This window comes from Electrona antarctica, assembly GCF_951216825.1.
Source record: "Electrona antarctica genome assembly, contig: scaffold_276, whole genome shotgun sequence".
NCBI lineage: Eukaryota > Metazoa > Chordata > Actinopteri > Myctophiformes > Myctophidae > Electrona > Electrona antarctica.
In genome coordinates, this window is record NW_027637584.1 from 107501 (window position 1) to 128628 (window position 21128).

The 21128-nt window shown below is 43.7% G+C and overlaps 1 protein-coding gene across 1 annotated transcript in view; it reads left to right on the top strand.

Moving 5' to 3' along the window:
- The window catches only part of top2b (DNA topoisomerase II beta), an 88628-nt gene that overhangs the window by 41005 nt on the left and 26495 nt on the right, over positions 1-21128 (top strand). The window contains exons 23-30 of the mRNA XM_079531667.1: positions 417-617; positions 1939-2134; positions 7822-7913; positions 8121-8279; positions 11808-11891; positions 16656-16850; positions 17774-17984; positions 20769-20933. Of these exons, the coding sequence (XP_079387793.1) occupies positions 417-617; positions 1939-2134; positions 7822-7913; positions 8121-8279; positions 11808-11891; positions 16656-16850; positions 17774-17984; positions 20769-20933 (1303 nt within the window). The remainder of the gene's footprint in view (positions 1-416; positions 618-1938; positions 2135-7821; positions 7914-8120; positions 8280-11807; positions 11892-16655; positions 16851-17773; positions 17985-20768; positions 20934-21128) is intronic.

The following is a 21128-nucleotide window of genomic DNA, read 5'->3' on the forward strand; positions in this document are numbered from 1 at the left end:
GACTGTATGACGGAAGCATTTATATTTGACTCATGATCAGAGCTTCCGTTGCTCCAGACTGTACGACGGAAGCATTTATATTTGACTCATGATCAGAGCTTCCGTTGCTCCAGACTGTATGACAGTTGAACATTGCGAGAGGCAACGGTCTGGCCACGGGAGACTATATCACTCAACGGCCCTGCGTACCACCTCAACGGCCCTGCGTACCACCTCAACGGCCCTGCGTACCACCTCAACGGCCCTGCGTACCACCTCAACGGCCCTGCGTACCACCTCAACGGCCCTGCGTACCTCATGACATGAATACATATTTCAACTGTGTTCTCCAGGCCTATAAGGAGTCGGTCCAAGAGCCCATGCTCCATGTTTATAGTGTGTGTGTGTGTGTGTGTGTGTGTGTGTGTGTCCTCCAGACCTACAAGGAGTCGGTCCTAGAGCCCATGCTCCAGGGCACAGAGAAGACCCCCGCCCTCATCAACGACTATAAGGAGTACCACACGGACCAAACGGTGAAGTTTGTGGTCCGAATGTCTGAGGAGAAGCTGATCCAGGCGGAGGCTGCTGGACTCCACAAGGTCTTCAAGCTGCAGTCCTCTCTCACCTGTAACAACATGGTAATAATAATAATAATAATAATAATAATAATAATAATAATAAGAGAAGCTGGTCCAGGCGGAGGCTGCTGGACTCCACAAGGTCTTCAAGCTGCAGTCCTCCTTAACCTGCAACAACATGGTAATAATAATAATAATAATACTAATAATAAGAGAAGCTGGTCCAGGCGGAGGCTGCTGGACTCCACAAGGTCTTCAAGCTGCAGTCCTCTCTCACCTGTAACAACATGGTGAGAGTTTAACAGTAACACACATGTTTTTCAGGTCCTGTTTGACCACATGGACAGTAACAGTATTGTGTTTCTTTGCTTGCCACTTCAAGAAGGCGGTCGTTGCAAGAAAGATGTATGTGGCGCTGCTCTGTGGCGACATGGGCACAAGGGCTACGCCTGCATGCGGGCCCTTTGTCTAAGACATGGGCACAAGGGCTACGCCTGCATGCGGGCCCTTTGTCTAAGACACAAGGGCTACGCCTGCATGCAGGCGACATGGGCACAAGGGCTACGCCTATATGCGGGCCCTTTGTCTAAGACATGGGCACAAGGGCTACGCCTATATGCGGGCCCTTTGTCTAAGACATGGGCACAAGGGCTACGCCTGCATGCGGGCCCTTTGTCTAAGACATGGGCACAAGGGCTACGCCTGCATGCGGGCCCTTTGTCTAAGACATGGGCACAAGGGCTACGCCTGCATGCGGGCCCTTTGTCCAAGACAACTTTCTTCCTCGGGAGACAAATAATAAAGAACCTTGAACAGTAACATGTATTATTCCTCCATCAGGTGCTGTTTGACCACATGGAGAGGTTAATGTAACAGTAACATGTATTATTATTATTATTTTATGTGCTGTTTGACCACATGGAGAGGTTAATGTAACAGTAACATGTATTATTATTATTATTTTATGTGCTGTTTGACCACATGGAGAGGTTAATGTAACAGTAACATGTATTATTATTATTATTTTATGTGCGGTTTGACCACATGGAGAGGTTAATGTAACAGTAATGTATTAACCCATTTTGGGCGGGAACCCCTTTTGGTGTTAGCATTATGTTACACTTTAGCTATAGAAAAATAGCAGATCTACAAGCTCATAGCGCGCCACCGAGTGGCGCGCTACGAGCTTGTAGGTCTGCTATTTAAAAAAATCGAAGAACGACTGACACAGAAACATAGCTTTTTCAGAAAACTGTCAGGGATGTAGAAGACATTTTTAGAATCTGATCTCAGGTCAAAATGGGTTAATATTCTAGGTGCTGTTGGACCACATGGAGAGGTTATTTAACACTAACATGTATTATTATTATTATTATTTTAGGTGCTGTTTGACCACATGGGCTGCATGAAGCGCTACGACTCGGTCCAGGACATCCTGAAGGAGTTCTATGAGCTCAGACTCCACTACTACAAGCTGAGGAAGGATTGGCAGCTGGGCAGCCTGGGAGCCGAGTCCTCCAAGCTCAGCAACCAGGCCCGCTTTGTCCTGGAGAAGATCCAGGGCAAGATGGCCATAGGTATGGTTCACTGTGTGTGTGTGCGTGTGCGTGTGCGTGTGCGCGTGCGTGCGTGCGTGCGTGCGTGCGTGCGCGCGCGTGATCTATGCGTTATCTATGCGTTTACTGTGAGAAGGTCCAAGGACAGATCACCATCTGTAAGAACCTGGGTAGATTTGCTACAGTTCATAACTTATGATTAGGTGATATTTATCACTGGTCTGTTGTTCTCCATTAGAGGACATGTTATTTATCTGGTCTGTTGTTCTCCATTAGAGGACATGTTATTTATCTGGTCTGTTGTTCTCCATTAGAGAACATGTTATTGCGAACGCAGTGAGCATTTACTATGAGACCCAGCAGATCACGTCCGTGTGTCTGTGTGTGTGTGTGTCTGTGTGTCACGCTGTAACACCACCCGCCCACCACCAGAGGGCGCAGCTGTATCACACACAAAAACACACACACACACACATGCACGCACGCACACACACACACGCACGCACGCACGCACGCACACACACACACAAAAAACTTCACTTAAAAAAAAACTTAACTTAAAAAACGTAACTTAAAAAAAAAACTTAAAGGAAAAACGCACACACAAAAAACTTAACTTAAAAAAAAACTTAACTTAAAAAAAAACTTAACTTAAAAAAAAAACTTAAAAAGGAAAAACGCACACACAAAAAACTTAACTTAAAAAAAAACTTAACTTAAAAAAAAACCGTAAAAAGGAAAAACGCACACACAAAAAAATTAAATTAAAAAAAAACTTAACTTAAAAAAAAACTTAACTTAAAAAAAAACCTTAAAGGAAAAACGCACACACACAAAAAACTTAACTTAAAAAAAAACTTAACTTAAAAAAAAACTTAACTTCAAAAGGAAAAACGCACACACAAAAAACTTAACTTAAAAAAAAACTTAACTTAAAAAAAAACTTAAACAAAAAACTTTAAAAAAAACAAACAAAAAAAAAAACACGCACGCACACATACACACACTAAAAAAAACTTGAAAAAACATTTAATTTAAAAAAACTTAACTTAAAAAAAACCTTAAAGTACGTAATTTATTCTAATTGTTGTTATTGCAATTTACGATCTGCGTTCGCTTCCCGCGTTTGCGCGTCTTACTTGTTTATCTGGTCTGTTGTTCTCCATTAGAGGACATGTTATTTATCTGGTCTGTTGTTCTCCATTAGAGAACATGTTATTTATCTGGTCTGTTGTTCTCCATTAGAGGACATGTTATTTATCTGGTCTGTTGTTCTCCATTAGAGAACATGTTATTTATCTGGTCTGTTGTTCTCCATTAGAGGACATGTTATTTATCTGGTCTGTTGTTCTCCATTAGAGGACATGTTATTTATCTGGTCTGTTGTTCTCCAACATGTTATTTATCTGGTCTGTTGTTCTCCATTAGAGAACATGTTATTTATCTGGTCTGTTGTTCTCCATTAGAGGACATGTTATTTATCTGGTCTGTTGTTCTCCATTAGAGAACATGTTATTTATCTGGTCTGTTGTTCTCCATTAGAGGACATGTTATTTATCTGGTCTGTTGTTCTCCATTAGAGGACATGTTATTTATCTGGTCTGTTGTTCTCCAACATGTTATTTATCTGGTCTGTTGTTCTCCATTAGAGAACATGTTATTTATCTGGTCTGTTGTTCTCCATTAGAGAACATGTTATTTATCTGGTCTGTTGTTCTCCAGTAGAGGACATGTTATTTATCTGGTCTGTTGTTCTCCATTAGAGAACATGTTATTTATCTGGTCTGTTGTTCTCCATTAGAGGACATGTTATTTATCTGGTCGGTTGTTCTCCATTAGAGAACATGTTATTTATCTGGTCTGTGGTTCTCCATTAGAGAACATGTTATTTATCTGGTCTGTTGTTCTCCAACATGTTATTTATCTGGTCTGTTGTTCTCCATTAGAGGACATGTTATTTATCTGGTCTGTGGTTCTCCAACATGTTATTTATCTGGTCTGTTGTTCTCCATTAGAGGACGTGTTATTTATCTGGTCTGTTGTTCTCCATTAGAGGACATGTTATTTATCTGGTCTGTGGTTCTCCAACATGTTATTTATCTGGTCTGTTGTTCTCCATTAGAGGACATGTTATTTATCTGGTCTGTTGTTCTCCATTAGAGGACATGTTATTTATCTGGTCTGTTGTTCTCCATTAGAGAACATGTTATTTATCTGGTCTGTTGTTCTCCATTAGAGGACATGTTATTTATCTGGTCTGTTGTTCTCCATTAGAGAACATGTTATTTATCTGGTCTGTTGTTCTCCATTAGAGAACATGTTATTTATCTGGTCTGTTGTTCTCCAGTAGAGGACATGTTATTTATCTGGTCTGTTGTTCTCCATTAGAGAACATGTTATTTATCTGGTCTGTTGTTCTCCATTAGAGAACATGTTATTTATCTGGTCTGTTGTTCTCCATTAGAGGACATGTTATGTATCTGGTCTGTTGTTCTCCATTAGAGGACATGTTATTTATCTGGTCTGTTGTTCTCCAACATGTTATTTATCTGGTCTGTTGTTCTCCATTAGAGAACATGTTATTTATCTGGTCTGTTGTTCTCCATTAGAGGACATGTTATTTATCTGGTCTGTTGTTCTCCATTAGAGAACATGTTATTTATCTGGTCTGTTGTTCTCCATTAGAGGACATGTTATTTATCTGGTCTGTTGTTCTCCATTAGAGGACATGTTATTTATCTGGTCTGTTGTTCTCCAACATGTTATTTATCTGGTCTGTTATTCTCCATTAGAGAACATGTTATTTATCTGGTCTGTTGTTCTCCATTAGAGAACATGTTATTTATCTGGTCTGTTGTTCTCCAGTAGAGGACATGTTATTTATCTGGTCTGTTGTTCTCCATTAGAGAACATGTTATTTATCTGGTCTGTTGTTCTCCATTAGAGGACATGTTATTTATCTGGTCGGTTGTTCTCCATTAGAGAACATGTTATTTATCTGGTCTGTGGTTCTCCATTAGAGAACATGTTATTTATCTGGTCTGTTGTTCTCCAACATGTTATTTATCTGGTCTGTTGTTCTCCATTAGAGGACATGTTATTTATCTGGTCTGTGGTTCTCCAACATGTTATTTATCTGGTCTGTTGTTCTCCATTAGAGGACGTGTTATTTATCTGGTCTGTTGTTCTCCATTAGAGGACATGTTATTTATCTGGTCTGTGGTTCTCCAACATGTTATTTATCTGGTCTGTTGTTCTCCATTAGAGGACATGTTATTTATCTGGTCTGTTGTTCTCCATTAGAGGACATGTTATTTATCTGGTCTGTTGTTCTCCATTAGAGGACATGTTATTTATCTGGTCTGTTGTTCTCCATTAGAGGACATGTTATTTATCTGGTCTGTTGTTCTCCATTAGAGAACATGTTATTTATCTGGTCTGTTGTTCTCCATTAGAGAACATGTTATTTATCTGGTCTGTTGTTCTCCATTAGAGGACATGTTATTTATCTGGTCTGTTGTTCTCCATTAGAGAACATGTTATTTATCTGGTCTGTGGTTCTCCAACATGTTATTTATCTGGTCTGTTGTTCTCCATTAGAGGACATGTTATTTATCTGGTCTGTTGTTCTCCATTAGAGACCATGTTATTTATCTGGTCTGTTGTTCTCCAACATGTTATTTATCTGGTCTGTTGTTCTCCATTAGAGGACATGTTATTTATCTGGTCTGTTGTTCTCCAACATGTTATTTATCTGGTCTGTTGTTCTCCATTAGAGGACATGTTATTTATCTGGTCTGTGGTTCTCCAACATGTTATTTATCTGGTCTGTTGTTCTCCATTAGAGGACATGTTAGTTATCTGGTCTGTGGTTCTCCAACATGTTATTTATCTGGTCTGTTGTTATCCATTAGAGAACATGTTATTTATCTGGTCTGTGGTTCTCCATTAGAGAACATGTTATTTATCTGGTCTGTTGTTCTCCATTAGAGAACATGTTATGTATCTGGTCTGTTGTTCTCCATTAGAGGACATGTTATTTATCTGGTCTGTTGTTCTCCATTAGAGGACATGTTATTTATCTGGCCTGTTGTTCTCCATTAGAGGACATGTTATTTATCTGGTCTGTGGTTCTCCAACATGTTATTTATCTGGTCTGTTGTTCTCCATTAGATGACATGTTATTTTCTGGTCTGTGGTTCTCCATTAGAGGACATGTTATTTTCTGGTCTGTGGTTCTCCAGTAGAGGACATGTTATTTATCTGGTCTGTGGTTCTCCAACATGTTATTTATCTGGTCTGTTGTTCTCCAGTAGAGGACATGTTATTTATCTGGTCTGTTGTTCTCCATTAGAGGACATGTTATTTATCTGGTCTGTTGTTCTCCATTAGAGGACATGTTATTTATCTGGTCTGTTGTTCTCCATTAGAGAACATGTTATTTATCTGGTCTGTTCTCCATTAGAGAACATGTTATTTATCTGGTCTGTTGTTCTCCATTAGAGAACATGTTATTTATCTGGTCTGTTGTTCTCCATTAGAGGACATGTTATTTATCTGGTCTGTGGTTCTCCAACATGTTATATATCTGGTCTGTTGTTCTCCATTAGAGAACATGTTATTTATCTGGTCTGTGGTTCTCCATTAGAGAACATGTTATTTATCTGGTCTGTTGTTCTCCATTAGAGGACATGTTATTTATCTGGTCTGTGGTTCTCCAACATGTTATTTATCTGGTCTGTTGTTCTCCATTAGAGAACATGTTATTTATCTGGTCTGTTGTTCTCCAACATGTTATTTATCTGGTCTGTTGCTCTCCAACATGTTATTTATCTGGTCTGTTGTTCTCCATTAGAGAACATGTTCTTTATCTGGTCTGTTGTTCTCCATTAGAGAACATGTTATTTATCTGGTCTGTTGTTCTCCAACATGTTATTTATCTGGTCTGTTGTTCTCCAACATGTTATTTATCTGGTCTGTTCTCCATTAGATGACATGTTATTTATCTGGTCTGTTGTTCTCCATTAGAGAACATGTTATTTATCTGGTCTGTTGTTCTCCATTAGAGAACATGTTATTTATCTGGTCTGTGGTTCTCCAACATGTTATTTATCTGGTCTGTTGTTCTCCATTAGAGAACATGTTATTTATCTGGTCTGTTGTTCTCCATTAGAGAACATGTTATTTATCTGGTCTGTGGTTCTCCAACATGTTATTTATCTGGTCTGTTGTTCTCCAACATGTTATTTATCTGGTCTGTTGTTCTCCATTAGAGAACATGTTATTTATCTGGTCTGTGGTTCTCCAACATGTTATTTATCTGGTCTGTTGTTCTCCATTAGAGGACATGTTATTTATCTGGTCTGTTGTTCTCCATTAGAGAACATGTTATTTATCTGGTCTGTTGTTCTCCATTAGAGAACATGTTATTTATCTGGTCTGTTGTTCTCCATTAGAGAACATGTTATTTATCTGGTCTGTTGTTCTCCATTAGAGGACATGTTATTTATCTGGTCTGTTGTTCTCCATTAGAGAACATGTTATTTATCTGGTCTGTTGTTCTCCATTAGAGGACATGTTATTTATCTGGTCTGTGGTTCTCCAACATGTTATTTATCTGGTCTGTTGTTCTCCATTAGAGAACATGTTATTTATCTGGTCTGTGGTTCTCCAACATGTTATTCATCCGGTCTGTGGTTCTCCAACAGAGAACAAGAGCAAACGGGAGCTGATCAGGATGCTGGTGCAGAAAGGCTACGAGTCTGACCCGGTGGCGGCCTGGACCAAACAGCAGGAGAAGGTATGGTTAATATAGGGTTAACCCCTTGTGGTGTTTTAAGCATTGTTATCTATTGAAAAATAGCAGATCTACAAGCTTGTAGCGCGGCACCGAGTGCCGCGCTACAAGGGCAGCGATTGGCTCATCTCATGTCATGTGTTGTGTAATCTGTTCTGTGATTGGCTCATCTCATCATGTGTTGTGTAATCTGTGCTGTGATTGGCCCAGGCTCTGGAGGAGGAGGAGGACCATGACGGAGAGGAGAGCGACGGCTCGTTAGACTCGGGCTCGTCGTCTGGACCGAACTTCAACTACATCCTCAACATGCCTCTGTGGTGCCTGACCAAGGAGAAGGTGGAGGAGCTGCTGAGGCAGAGGGACCTGAAGGTAACATTATAACCCTCTGTGGTGCCTGACCAAGGAGAAGGTGGAGGAGCTGCTGAGGCAGAGGGACCTGAAGGTAACATTATAACCCTCTGTGGTGCCTGACCAAGGAGAAGGTGGAGGAGCTGCTGAGGCAGAGGGACCTGAAGAGGGACCTGAAGGTCCCTCTTCACAGTTAGAGTGGGTGACAGTGTGGTCACAAATAGGGAAGAGGTCACTTACTTGGGTTTCATACTAGATAACAAACTCACGGGTGAAAAAATGGCAATGAAAGTGATCTCAAAGGTCAACCAGAGAACTCGTTTCTTGGGCAGGATATCCCCTTATGTCAACAGCAGTGCTATGAGGACCTTGGCCGGTGCCCTCATCCAGTGCCACTTTGACTATGCTTGTACTTCATGGTACAGACTACAGAGGTATCTCCAAGCTATTGAAAACAAAGCTGCAGACCTCCCAAAACAAGCTTGTGAGGTTACTACTAAAATTGAACCCCAGGTCTCATCTTACCTCTGCCCACTTTAGTAGCCTGGGATGGCTAAGAGTGGAGGAGAGAGTATCTCAGCTCTCATTGTGTCTGGTCTTCAAGATCCTATATGCCTCTGTTCCTAAGTACCTGCTGGGCTACCTGCCCAGAGTGAGGGATGCTCACAGGTACTCAACCAGAGGAAGTCCATATGATCTAGTTCCCCCCAGTTTCAGGACACTCAAGGGAAAAAATGCTTTTTACTACGCAGCCACTACTCTGTGGAATGCACTCCCTCCAGCCCTGAAATCACTAAATTCTATTGCAAGATTTAGGAAAGACCTGAAATCATGGCTCCATCTACACACTAACTGGTCATAGTTAGCTTCCGACCCTGGATAGCCCATCTCCCATGCTCTGGACTATTCTCTCAGGGTACCTCTTGTCCTATGTATATAGCTCCCAGCCTTATATATAAGGATTATTTATTATATGTTCCATGGTTGTTTTGTTTGTACAGTATGTTTGTGTATAGTTTCATGTTACAAAGTGGACCACAATGGAAACAAGCGAAGGCTTTTTTGTGACTAAATCCATTTGGCGTTTTTTAAAATGATGTCATTTTCTGTAATTTTTCTTAAACTGCCAATAAAGTATTCTATCTATCTATATAAGGACACTCTGGGGGAGCCCACAGGAATCAGGGGTTCAGAGTCCAGGACACTCTGGGGGAGCCCAAGGACACTCTGGGGGAGCCCAAGGACACTCTGGGGGAGCCCAAGGACACTCTGGGGGAGCCCACAGGAATCAGGGGTTCAGAGTCAAGGACACTCTGGGGGAGCATACAGGACACTCTGGGGGAGCCCAAGGACACTCTGGGGGAGCCCAAGGACACTCTGGGGGAGCCCAAGGACACTCTGGGGGAGCCCACAGGAATCAGGGGTTCAGAGTCAAGGACACTCTGGGGGAGCCCACAGGGGTTCAGAGTCAAGGACACTCTGGGGGGGCCCACAGGGGTTCAGAGTCAAGGACACTCTGGGGGGGCCCACAGGGGTTCAGAGTCAAGGACACTCTGGGGGAGCCCAAGGACACTCTGGGGGAGCCCACAGGAATCAGGGGTTCAGAGTCAAGGACACTCTGGGGGAGCCCACAGGGGTTCAGAGTCAAGGACACTCTGGGGGAGCATACAGGACACTCTGGGGGAGCCCAAGGACACTCTGGGGGAGCCCAAGGACACTCTGGGGGAGCCCAAGGACACTCTGGGGGAGCCCACAGGAATCAGGGGTTCAGAGTCAAGGACACTCTGGGGGAGCCCAAGGACACTCTGGGGGAGCCCAAGGACACTCTGGGGGAGCCCACAGGAATCAGGGGTTCAGAGTCAAGGACACTCTGGGGGAGCCCACAGGGGTTCAGAGTCAAGGACACTCTGGGGGAGCCCAAGGACACTCTGGGGGAGCCCAAGGACACTCTGGGGGAGCCCAAGGACACTCTGGGGGAGCCCAAGGACACTCTGGGGGAGCCCACAGGAATCAGGGGTTCAGAGTCAAGGACACTCTGGGGGAGCCCACAGGGGTTCAGAGTCAAGGACACTCTGGGGGAGCCCAAGGACACTCTGGGGGAGCCCAAGGACACTCTGGGGGAGCCCAAGGACACTCTGGGGGAGCCCAAGGACACTCTGGGGGAGCCCAAGGACACTCTGGGGGAGCCCACAGGAATCAGGGGTTCAGAGTCAAGGACACTCTGGGGGAGCCCACAGGGGTTCAGAGTCAAGGACACTCTGGGGGAGCCCAAGGACACTCTGGGGGAGCCCAAGGACACTCTGGGGGAGCCCACAGGAATCAGGGGTTCAGAGTCAAGGACACTCTGGGGGAGCCCACAGGGGTTCAGAGTCAAGGACACTCTGGGGGAGCCCAAGGACACTCTGGGGGAGCCCAAGGACACTCTGGGGGTCCGCGGGGGTCCCCGGCCCTATGGGGAGCCCACAGGAATCCAACCGGGAACCTTCTGCCTCCTGAGCCTCTGCATGTGTTTAATGTGTTCATGTAGACTTAGCATTTGATGTAAACATAGCACTATATAGTATACATGCATAGTTTAATTATATAGATATTCCACTGTTACATTCTTACCTTACGTATGTTTCATGATAACCACTTTTGTATGTATGTGACGTATTACCATGTTTTTGTTCTTGCTTAATGTAAGTCTCTGGATTAAGGGCCGATTCATACTCCTATTTTAGAGCCGAATACAAGTGGGTTGGGCTCTGTAGAGACTACAATGTGACATCATTGGGCTCTGTAGAGACTACAATGTGACATCATTGGGCTCTGTAGAGACTACAATGTGACGTCATTGGGCTCTGTAGAGACTACAATGTGACGTCATTGGGCTCTGTAGAGACTACAATGTGACGTCATTGGGCTCTGTAGAGACTACAATGTGACGTCATTGGGCTCTGTAGAGACTACAATGTGACGTCATTGGGCTCTGTAGAGACTACAATGTGACATCATTGGGCTCTGTAGAGACTACAATGTGACGTCATTGGGCTCTGTAGAGACTACAATGTGACGTCATTGGGCTCTGTAGAGACTACAATGTGACATCATTGGGCTCTGTAGAGACTACAATGTGACATCATTGGGCTCTGTAGAGACTACAATGTGACGTCATTGGGCCCTGTAGAGACTACAATGTGACGTCACTGGGCTCTGTAGAGACTACAATGTGACGTCATTGGGCTCTGTAGAGACTACAATGTGACGTCATTGGGCTCTGTAGAGACTACAATGTGACATCATTGGGCTCTGTAGAGCCTACAATGAGACATCATTGGGCTCTGTAGAGACTACAATGTGACGTCATTGGGCTCTGTAGAGACTACAATGTGACATAATTTGAGGTTCGGGGGGGGCGGGTACCGTCCTAAAGTCGGCTCTTCGGTGCTACTGAAAATGTCCGACGTGCCGAAATCATTTCGGCACTACAGCAGTAAAATAGGAGTATGAATCGGCCCTAGGAGCGTGATTGTAAGTTGTTTAACATTGAGGTGTTTTTCTGTGCAGAGAGGAGAACTGAACGAGCTCTCCAGGAAGGACTCTGAAGATCTGTGGAAAGAAGATCTGTCCGTGTTCGTAGAGGAGCTGGATGTGAGTTCATGATTCTATTGATACTGTGTTCGTATAGAGGAGCTGGATGTGAGTTCATGATTCTATTGATACTGTGTTCGTATAGAGGAGCTGGATGTGAGTTCATGATTCTATTGATACTGTGTTCGTAGAGGAGCTGGATGTGAGTTCATGATTCTATTGATACTGTGTTCGTATAGAGGAGCTGGGTGTGAGTTCATGATTCTATTGATAATGTGTTCGTATAGAGGAGCTGGATGTGAGTTCATGATTCTATTGATAATGTGTTCGTATAGAGGAGCTGGATGTGAGTTCATGATTCTATTGATAATGTGTTCGTATAGAGGAGCTGGGTGTGAGTTCATGATTCTATTGATAATGTGTTCGTATAGAGGAGCTGGATGTGAGTTCATGATTCTATTGATAATGTGTTCGTATAGAGGAGCTGGATGTGAGTTCATGATTCTATTGATACTGTGTTCGTATAGAGGAGCTGGATGTGAGTTCATGATTCTATTGATACTGTGTTCGCCAGTCTTCCCCCCAAGACTGGCCATTTGGTCATTGCTCATCGTGGCCACATGGTGGTGCTGTTGTTACATGGAATAAAGCTAAATACAATGTCTACACTGAAGATGTAATGATGCTGTTTTAGGGCCGACCAGCTGACTTATCATTTATGTTTCTGGAAGATGATTCTATTCTAAACTTGTATTCTATTGAATACTAGACTTTTAAAATAACTAATGACTGAAAATAGCCGATCTACAAGAAGCTACAAGATACAAGCTTCCCTGGAACAACATGTTTGCAGATGGCGGCCGGCGGCCAATTACATAATAGTTTTGGGGTTCCTTGACATGAAAAACTTTGAGAACCAAAAACATAGAAACATATGGACTAAAAACTGTCATGATTTAGAAGACATTAGGATCTGGTCTCAGGTGGTTTAGAAGATATTAGGATCTGGTCTCAGGTGATTTAGAAGACATTAGGATCTGGTCTCAGGTGATTTAGAAGATATTAGGATCTGGTCTCAGGTGATTTAGAAGACATTAGGATCTGGTCTCAGGTGATTTAGAAGACATTAGGATCTGGTCTCAGGTGATTTAGAAGATATTAGGATCTGGTCTCAGGTGTAAATAGAAGACATTAGGATCTGGTCTCAGGTGATTTAGAAGATATTAGGATCTGGTCTCAGGTGATTTAGAAGACATTAGGATCTGGTCTCAGGTGATTTAGAAGATATTAGGATCTGGTCTCAGGTGATTTAGAAGACATTAGGATCTGGTCTCAGGTGATTTAGAAGACATTAGGATCTGGTCTCAGGTCTAAATGATTTAGAAGACATTAGGATCTGGTCTCAGGTGGTTTAGAAATTAGGATCTGGTCTCAGGTGATTTAGAAGACATTAGGATCTGGTCTCAGGTGATTTAGAAGACATTAGGATCTGGTCTCAGGTGTAAATAGAAGACATTAGGATCTGGTCTCAGGTGTAAATAGAAGACATTAGGATCTGGTCTCAGGTGGTTTAGAAGACATTAGGATCTGGTCTCAGGTGATTTAGAAGACATTAGGATCTGGTCTCAGGTGTAAATAGAAGACATTAGGATCTGGTCTCAGGTGTAAATAGAAGACATTAGGATCTGGTCTCAGGTGATTTAGAAGACATTAGGATCTGGTCTCAGGTGGTTTAGAAGACATTAGGATCTGGTCTCAGGTGTAAATAGAAGACATTAGGATCTGGTCTCAGGTGTAAATAGAAGACATTAGGATCTGGTCTCAGGTGTAAATAGAAGACATTAGGATCTGGTCTCAGGTGTAAATGATTTAGAAGACATTAGGATCTGGTCTCAGCTGTAAATAGAAGACATTAGGATCTGGTCTCAGGTCTAAATAGAAGACATTAGGATCTGGTCTCAGGTGGTTTAGAAATTAGGATCTGGTCTCAGGTGATTTAGAAGACATTAGGATCTGGTCTCAGGTGATTTAGAAGACATTAGGATCTGGTCTCAGGTGTAAATAGAAGACATTAGGATCTGGTCTCAGGTGTAAATAGAAGACATTAGGATCTGGTCTCAGGTGGTTTAGAAGACATTAGGATCTGGTCTCAGGTGATTTAGAAGACATTAGGATCTGGTCTCAGGTGTAAATAGAAGACATTAGGATCTGGTCTCAGGTGTAAATAGAAGACATTAGGATCTGGTCTCAGGTGATTTAGAAGACATTAGGATCTGGTCTCAGGTGGTTTAGAAGACATTAGGATCTGGTCTCAGGTGTAAATAGAAGACATTAGGATCTGGTCTCAGGTGTAAATAGAAGACATTAGGATCTGGTCTCAGGTGTAAATAGAAGACATTAGGATCTGGTCTCAGGTGTAAATGATTTAGAAGACATTAGGATCTGGTCTCAGCTGTAAATAGAAGACATTAGGATCTGGTCTCAGGTCTAAATAGAAGACATTAGGATCTGGTCTCGGGTGTAAATAGAAGACATTAGGATCTGGTCTCGGGTCTAAATAGAAGACATTAGGATCTGGTCTCAGGTGGTTTAGAAGACATTAGGATCTGGTCTCAGGTGTAAATAGAAGACATTAGGATCTGGTCTCAGGTGTAAATAGAAGACATTAGGATCTGGTCTCAGGTGGTTTAGAAGACATTAGGATCTGGTCTCAGCTGTAAATAGAAGACATTAGGATCTGGTCTCAGGTGTAAATAGAAGACATTAGGATCTGGTCTCAGGTGTAAATAGAAGACATTAGGATCTGGTCTCAGCTGTAAATAGAAGACATTAGGATCTGGTCTCAGCTGTAAATAGAAGACATTAGGATCTGGTCTCAGGTGTAAATAGAAGACATTAGGATCTGGTCTCAGGTGTAAATAGAAGACATTAGGATCTGGTCTCAGCTGTAAATAGAAGACATTAGGATCTGGTCTCAGCTGTAAATAGAAGACATTAGGATCTGGTCTCAGGTGTAAATAGAAGACATTAGGATCTGGTCTCAGCTGTAAATAGAAGACATTAGGATCTGGTCTCAGGTGATTTAGAAGACATTAGGATCTGGTCTCAGGTGGTTTAGAAGACATTAGGATCTGGTCTCAGGTGTAAATAGAAGACATTAGGATCTGGTCTCGGGTGTAAATAGAAGACATTAGGATCTGGTCTCAGCTGTAAATAGAAGACATTAGGATCTGGTCTCAGGTGTAAATAGAAGACATTAGGATCTGGTCTCAGGTGTAAATAGAAGACATTAGGATCTGGTCTCAGGTGTAAATAGAAGACATTAGGATCTGGTCTCAGGTGTAAATAGAAGACATTAGGATCTGGTCTCAGCTGTAAATAGAAGACATTAGGATCTGGTCTCAGCTGTAAATAGAAGACATTAGGATCTGGTCTCAGCTGTAAATAGAAGACATTAGGATCTGGTCTCAGCTGTAAATAGAAGACATTAGGATCTGGTCTCGGGTGTAAATAGAAGACATTAGGATCTGGTCTCAGCTGTAAATAGAAGACATTAGGATCTGGTCTCAGCTGTAAATAGAAGACATTAGGATCTGGTCTCAGCTGTAAATAGAAGACATTAGGATCTGGTCTCAGCTGTAAATAGAAGACATTAGGATCTGGTCTCAGCTGTAAATAGAAGACATTAGGTTCTGGTCTCGGGTGTAAATAGAAGACATTAGGATCTGGTCTCGGGTGTAAATAGAATACATTAGGATCTGGTCTCGGGTGTAAATAGAAGACATTAGGATCTGGTCTCAGCTGTAAATAGAAGACATTAGGATCTGGTCTCGGGTGTAAATAGAAGACATTAGGATCTGGTCTCGGGTGTAAATAGAAGACATTAGGATCTGGTCTCAGCTGTAAATAGAAGACATTAGGATCTGGTCTCGGGTGTAAATAGAAGACATTAGGATCTGGTCTCGGGTGTAAATAGAAGACATTAGGATCTGGTCTCAGGTGTAAATAGAAGACATTAGGATCTGGTCTCAGGTGGTTTAGAAGACATTAGGATCTGGTCTCGGGTGTAAATAGAAGACATTAGGATCTGGTCTCAGCTGTAAATAGAAGACATTAGGATCTGGTCTCAGCTGTAAATAGAAGACATTAGGATCTGGTCTCAGGTGTAAATAGAAGACATTAGGATCTGGTCTCGGGTGGTTTAGAAGACATTAGGATCTGGTCTCGGGTGTAAATGGGTTAACCCTTGGTGTGTTTGTTGTAGGGATGTGCCCATGAGACGTTTTGGCCGATATCGATATCCGATATAATTAATTGCTGTTATGGCCGATATAACCGATATTACCGATGTCGATGTGATCTCATTCTGTATTGAAAAATTATAATAATTTTGTCCATTCTCAAACATCCATGTAACATAACAGCGTGTCTGCACTGCAGGCTTATAGGCAAGGCAGATTGAATTTAAATACCTTTTATATTTAATATTGTGAGCTTGTAGATCTGTTCAAGCTGTTACTTTGGGTTTGTTTATCTGTAAAGACAGACCGAGGTCTGATTGATTAATCGAACCGATGCTGATTAATCTAAATACAACTAATATCGGCCGATACCGATGTGTTTTCCCATTAATCTCCCATCACTAGTTTGTTGTGGTCAGGAACTGAGAACATTAACCCTTAATGTGTTTGTTGTGGTCAGGAACTGAGAACATTAACCCTTAATGTGTTTGTTGTGGTCAGGAACTGAGAACATTAACCCTTAATGTGTTTGTTGTGGTCAGGAACTGAGAACATTAACCCTTAATGTGTTTGTTGTGGTCAGAAACTGGAGGCCCAGGAGCGAGAGGAGGTGAGCGCCGGGCGCGTGGCCAAGCTAGTGAAGGGCAAGGTGGGCAAGCCCAAGGTCAAAAAGATGCACCTGGAGGAGACCCTGCCCTCGCCCTACGGCCGCAGGGTGGAGCCCCCCACCCAGCCCATGAAGACCGACGCCGCCAAGAAGACCCAGAGGAAGAAGAAGGTAAGATACCCCAAACCCTAATCCTAATCCTAGCCTGGCCCAGCCAGTCTGCCCCTGGTCTAGAGGGGCAGGTAGCCCCAGGTAGCCCCACAGTCAGAACTGCAGCCTCACTCCCAATCTTCCGCCGTAGTCTGAAAACCCACCTCTTCAGACTCCACCATGGCCCGTAGCACTTGCCCTAGCCTAGCCCCTTAGATAGCACATTATGTAGACTCAGATAGTATTTTAAACAGACTTATAGCTTGTTACGTAGACAGCTCTAGAATTGCACTTTATGTAGTCATAGCACTTTATAGTACACATGTATAATATATTATATAGTATAGTATGTATAGTTTAGATAGATACTCCACAGTTACGTTCTTAGTTTACGCATGATTCATGATAACTACTTTTTATATATGTGATGTGTGCCATGCTTTTGTTATTGCTTAATGTAAATCGCTCTGGATTAAGAGCGTCTGCTAAATGCCTAAATTGTAAATTGTAGATGACTATTTCTATGTATGTGATGTATCACCACACCATGTGTTGTTCTATTGTTCTGTTTCTATGTATGTGATGTATCACCATGTGTTGTTCTATTGTTCTATCTCTATGTATGTGATGCATCACCATGTGTTGTTCTATTGTTCTATCTCTATGTATGTGATGCATCACCATGTGTTGTTCTATTGTTCTATCTCTATGTATGTGATGCATCACCATGTGTTGTTCTATTGTTCTATCTCTATGTATGTGATGCATCACCATGTGTTGTTCTATTGTTCTATCTCTATGTATGTGATGTATCACCATGTGTTGTTCTATTGTTCTATCTCTATGTATGTGATGTATCACCATGTGTTGTTCTGCTTACTGGATTAAGAGCGTCTGATAAATGCCTACATTGTAAATTGTATGGTGTTGTGTTGTTTCCTCAGAGCGATGAGGTCTCCCTGAAGATGGAGTTTGACGAGGAGAGTCTGGGAGCAGAGGGAGCCACGGTGGGAGCAGAGGGAGCCACGCTGGGAGCAGAGGGAGCCACGCTGGGAGCAGAGGGAGCCACGCTGGGAGAGAACTCCAGCGAGGGAGCCGGAGGCGCTGCAAAGAAGACCAAAGCTCCACGAGTCAAGAGGGAGAAGAAAGAGCCAGGTCAGCATGAGAAAGACCCTGGGAGGTTCCCCGGGGACCCCCAGGGGTCCTTGAGGGGGGGGGACCCCCAGGGGTCCCTCCCCCCAGGGGTCCTTGAGGGGGGGACCCCAGACCAAGGTTCTTCTATCATGATGAGACGAGTTATATTTATGATGACAGATTGAGTAGGACGATATGGAACGACCTCTTAGTTGTTAATGTTTATTAACCCATTTAGGCCTGGGAACGAAACCCATGTTTCTACGTATATCAGTGGTTCTCACAGGGTTAAACCTCATGTTTCTATATCAGTGGTTCTCACAGGGTTAAAACCTCATGTTTCTATATCAGTGGTTCTCACAGGGTTAAACCTCATGTTTCTATATCAGTGGTTCTCACAGGGTTAAAACCTCATGTTTCTATATCAGTGGTTCTCACAGGGTTAAACCTCATGTTTCTATATCAGTGGTTCTCACAGGGTTAAACCTCATGTTTCTATATCAGTGGTTCTCACAGGGTTAAACCTCATGTTTCTATATCAGTGGTTCTCACAGGGTTAAACCTCATGTTTCTATATCAGTGGTTCTCACAGGGTTAAACCTCATGTTTCTATATCAGTGGTTCTCACAGGGTTAAACCTCATGTTTCTATATCAGTGGTTCTCACAGGGTTAAACCTCATGTTTCTATATCAGTGGTTCTCACAGGGTTAAACCTCATGTTTCTATATCAGTGGTTCTCACAGGGTTAAAACCTCATGTTTCTATATCAGTGGTTCTCACAGGGTTAAACCTCATGTTTCTATATCAGTGGTTATCACAGGGTTAAACCCTCATGTTTCTATATCAGTGGTTCTCACAGGGTTAAACCCCATGTTTCTATATCAGTGGTTCTCACAGGGTTAAACCTCATGTTTCTATATCAGTGGTTCTCACAGGGTTAAACCTCATGTTTCTATATCAGTGGTTCTCACAGGGTTAAAACCCATGTTTCTATATCAGTGGTTCTCACAGGGTTAAACCTCATGTTTCTATATCAGTGGTTCTCACAGGGTTAAAACCCATGTTTCTATATCAGTGGTTCTCACAGGGTTAAAACCCATGTTTCTATATCAGTGGTTCTCACAGGGTTAAACCTCATGTTTCTATATCAGTGGTTCTCACAGGGTTAAACCCTCATGTTTCTATATCAGTGGTTCTCACAGGGTTAAAACCCATGTTTCTATATCAGTGGTTCTCACAGGGTTAAAACCCATGTTTCTATATCAGTGGTTCTCACAGGGTTAAACCCCATGTTTCTATATCAGTGGTTCTCATAGGGTTAAACCCCATGTTTCTATATCAGTGGTTCTCACAGGGTTAAAACCCATGTTTCTATATCAGTGGTTCTCACAGGGTTAAACCCCATGTTTCTATATCAGTGGTTCTCACAGGGTTAAACCCCATGTTTCTATATCAGTGGTTCTCACAGGGTTAAACCCCATGTTTCTATATCAATGGTTCTCACAGGGTTAAACCCCATGTTTCTATATCAGTGGTTCTCACAGGGTTAAACCCCATGTTTCTATATCAGTGGTTCTCATAGGGTTAAACCCCATGTTTCTATATCAGTGGTTCTCATAGGGTTAAACCCTCATGTTTCTATATCAGTGGTTCTCACAGGGTTAAACCCCATGTTTCTATATCAGTGGTTCTCACAGGGTTAAACCCTCATGTTTCTATATCAGTGGTTCTCACAGGGTTTAAACCTCATGTTTCTATATCAGTGGTTCTCACAGGGTTAAACCCCATGTTTCTATATCAGTGGTTCTCACAGGGTTAAACCCCATGTTTCTATATCAGTGGTTCTCAAACATTTTCATGTCAAGGAACCCCAAAAATATCTTTATTTGGCCGCCGACCCCCATCTGAAAATGTGTTGTTCCAGAGACCTCCAGAAGCAAAGATTTGAGTTAAAAACATTCGCTCTGAAAGAATATATATTCAAAGATTTGCACTACATTTTCACGATTTTTCAAAAATAGCAGAGCTACAAGCTCGTAGCGCGGCACTTAGTGCCGTGCTATGAGCTTGTAGATCTGCTATTTTTCAATAGCTAAAGCATAACATAATGCTTAAAATGTTCTGGGAGTAGGAGCCCCCAGGGTGAGGTTAGGAGCCCCCAGGGTGAGGTTCGGAGCCCGCAGGGTGAGGTTCGGAGCCCGCAGGGTGAGGTTCGGAGCCCGCAGGGTGAGGTTCGGAGCCCGCAGGGTGAGGTTAGGAGCCCCCAGGGTGAGGTTAGGAGCCCCCAGGGTGAGGTTAGGAGCCCCCAGGGTGAGGTTAGGAGCCCCCAGGGTGAGGTTCGGAGCCCGCAGGGTGAGGTTCGGAGCCCGCAGGGTGAGGTTCGGAGCCCGCAGGGTGAGGTTAGGAGCCCCCAGGGTGAGGTTAGGAGCCCCCAGGGTGAGGTTCGGAGCCCCCAGGGTGAGGTTAGGAGCCCCCAGGGTGAGGTTCGGAGCCCGCAGGGTGAGGTTAGGAGCCCCCAGGGTGAGGTTCGGAGCCCGCAGGGTGAGGTTAGGAGCCCCCAGGGTGAGGTTAGGAGCCCCCAGGGTGAGGTTCGGAGCCCGCAGGGTGAGGTTAGGAGCCCCCAGGGTGAGGGTAGGAGCCCCCAGGGTGAGGTTCGGAGCCCGCAGGGTGAGGTTAGGAGCCCCCAGGGTGAGGTTAGGAGCCCCCAGGGTGAGGTTAGGAGCCCCCAGGGTGATGTTTAATATTTTCCTCTTGGTGTTAGGAGCCCCCAGGGTGAGGTTATAATGGTAATGTTCTGGGTTTAGGAGCCCCCAGGGTGAGGAGACCCCCGGGGTCCAAGGGGACCCCCAAGAAGGTGAAGAAGCGTAACCCGTGGTCTGACGACGAGTCCAAGTCGGAGCCCAGCGACCTGGAGGACCTGGAGACGCTGGTGGTCATCCCCAGGGAGAGCAAACCCCAGAGGGCTTCAGGTGAGACCCCCACCCTGTCCCCTAGACCCCCACCCTGTCCCCTAGACCCCCACCCTGTCCCCTAGACCCCCTAGACCCCCACCCTGTCCCCTAGACCCCCACCCTGTCCCCTAGACCCCCTAGACCCCCACCCTGTCCCCTAGACCCCCTAAACCCCCACCCTGTCCCCTAGACCCCCTAGACCCCCACCCTGTC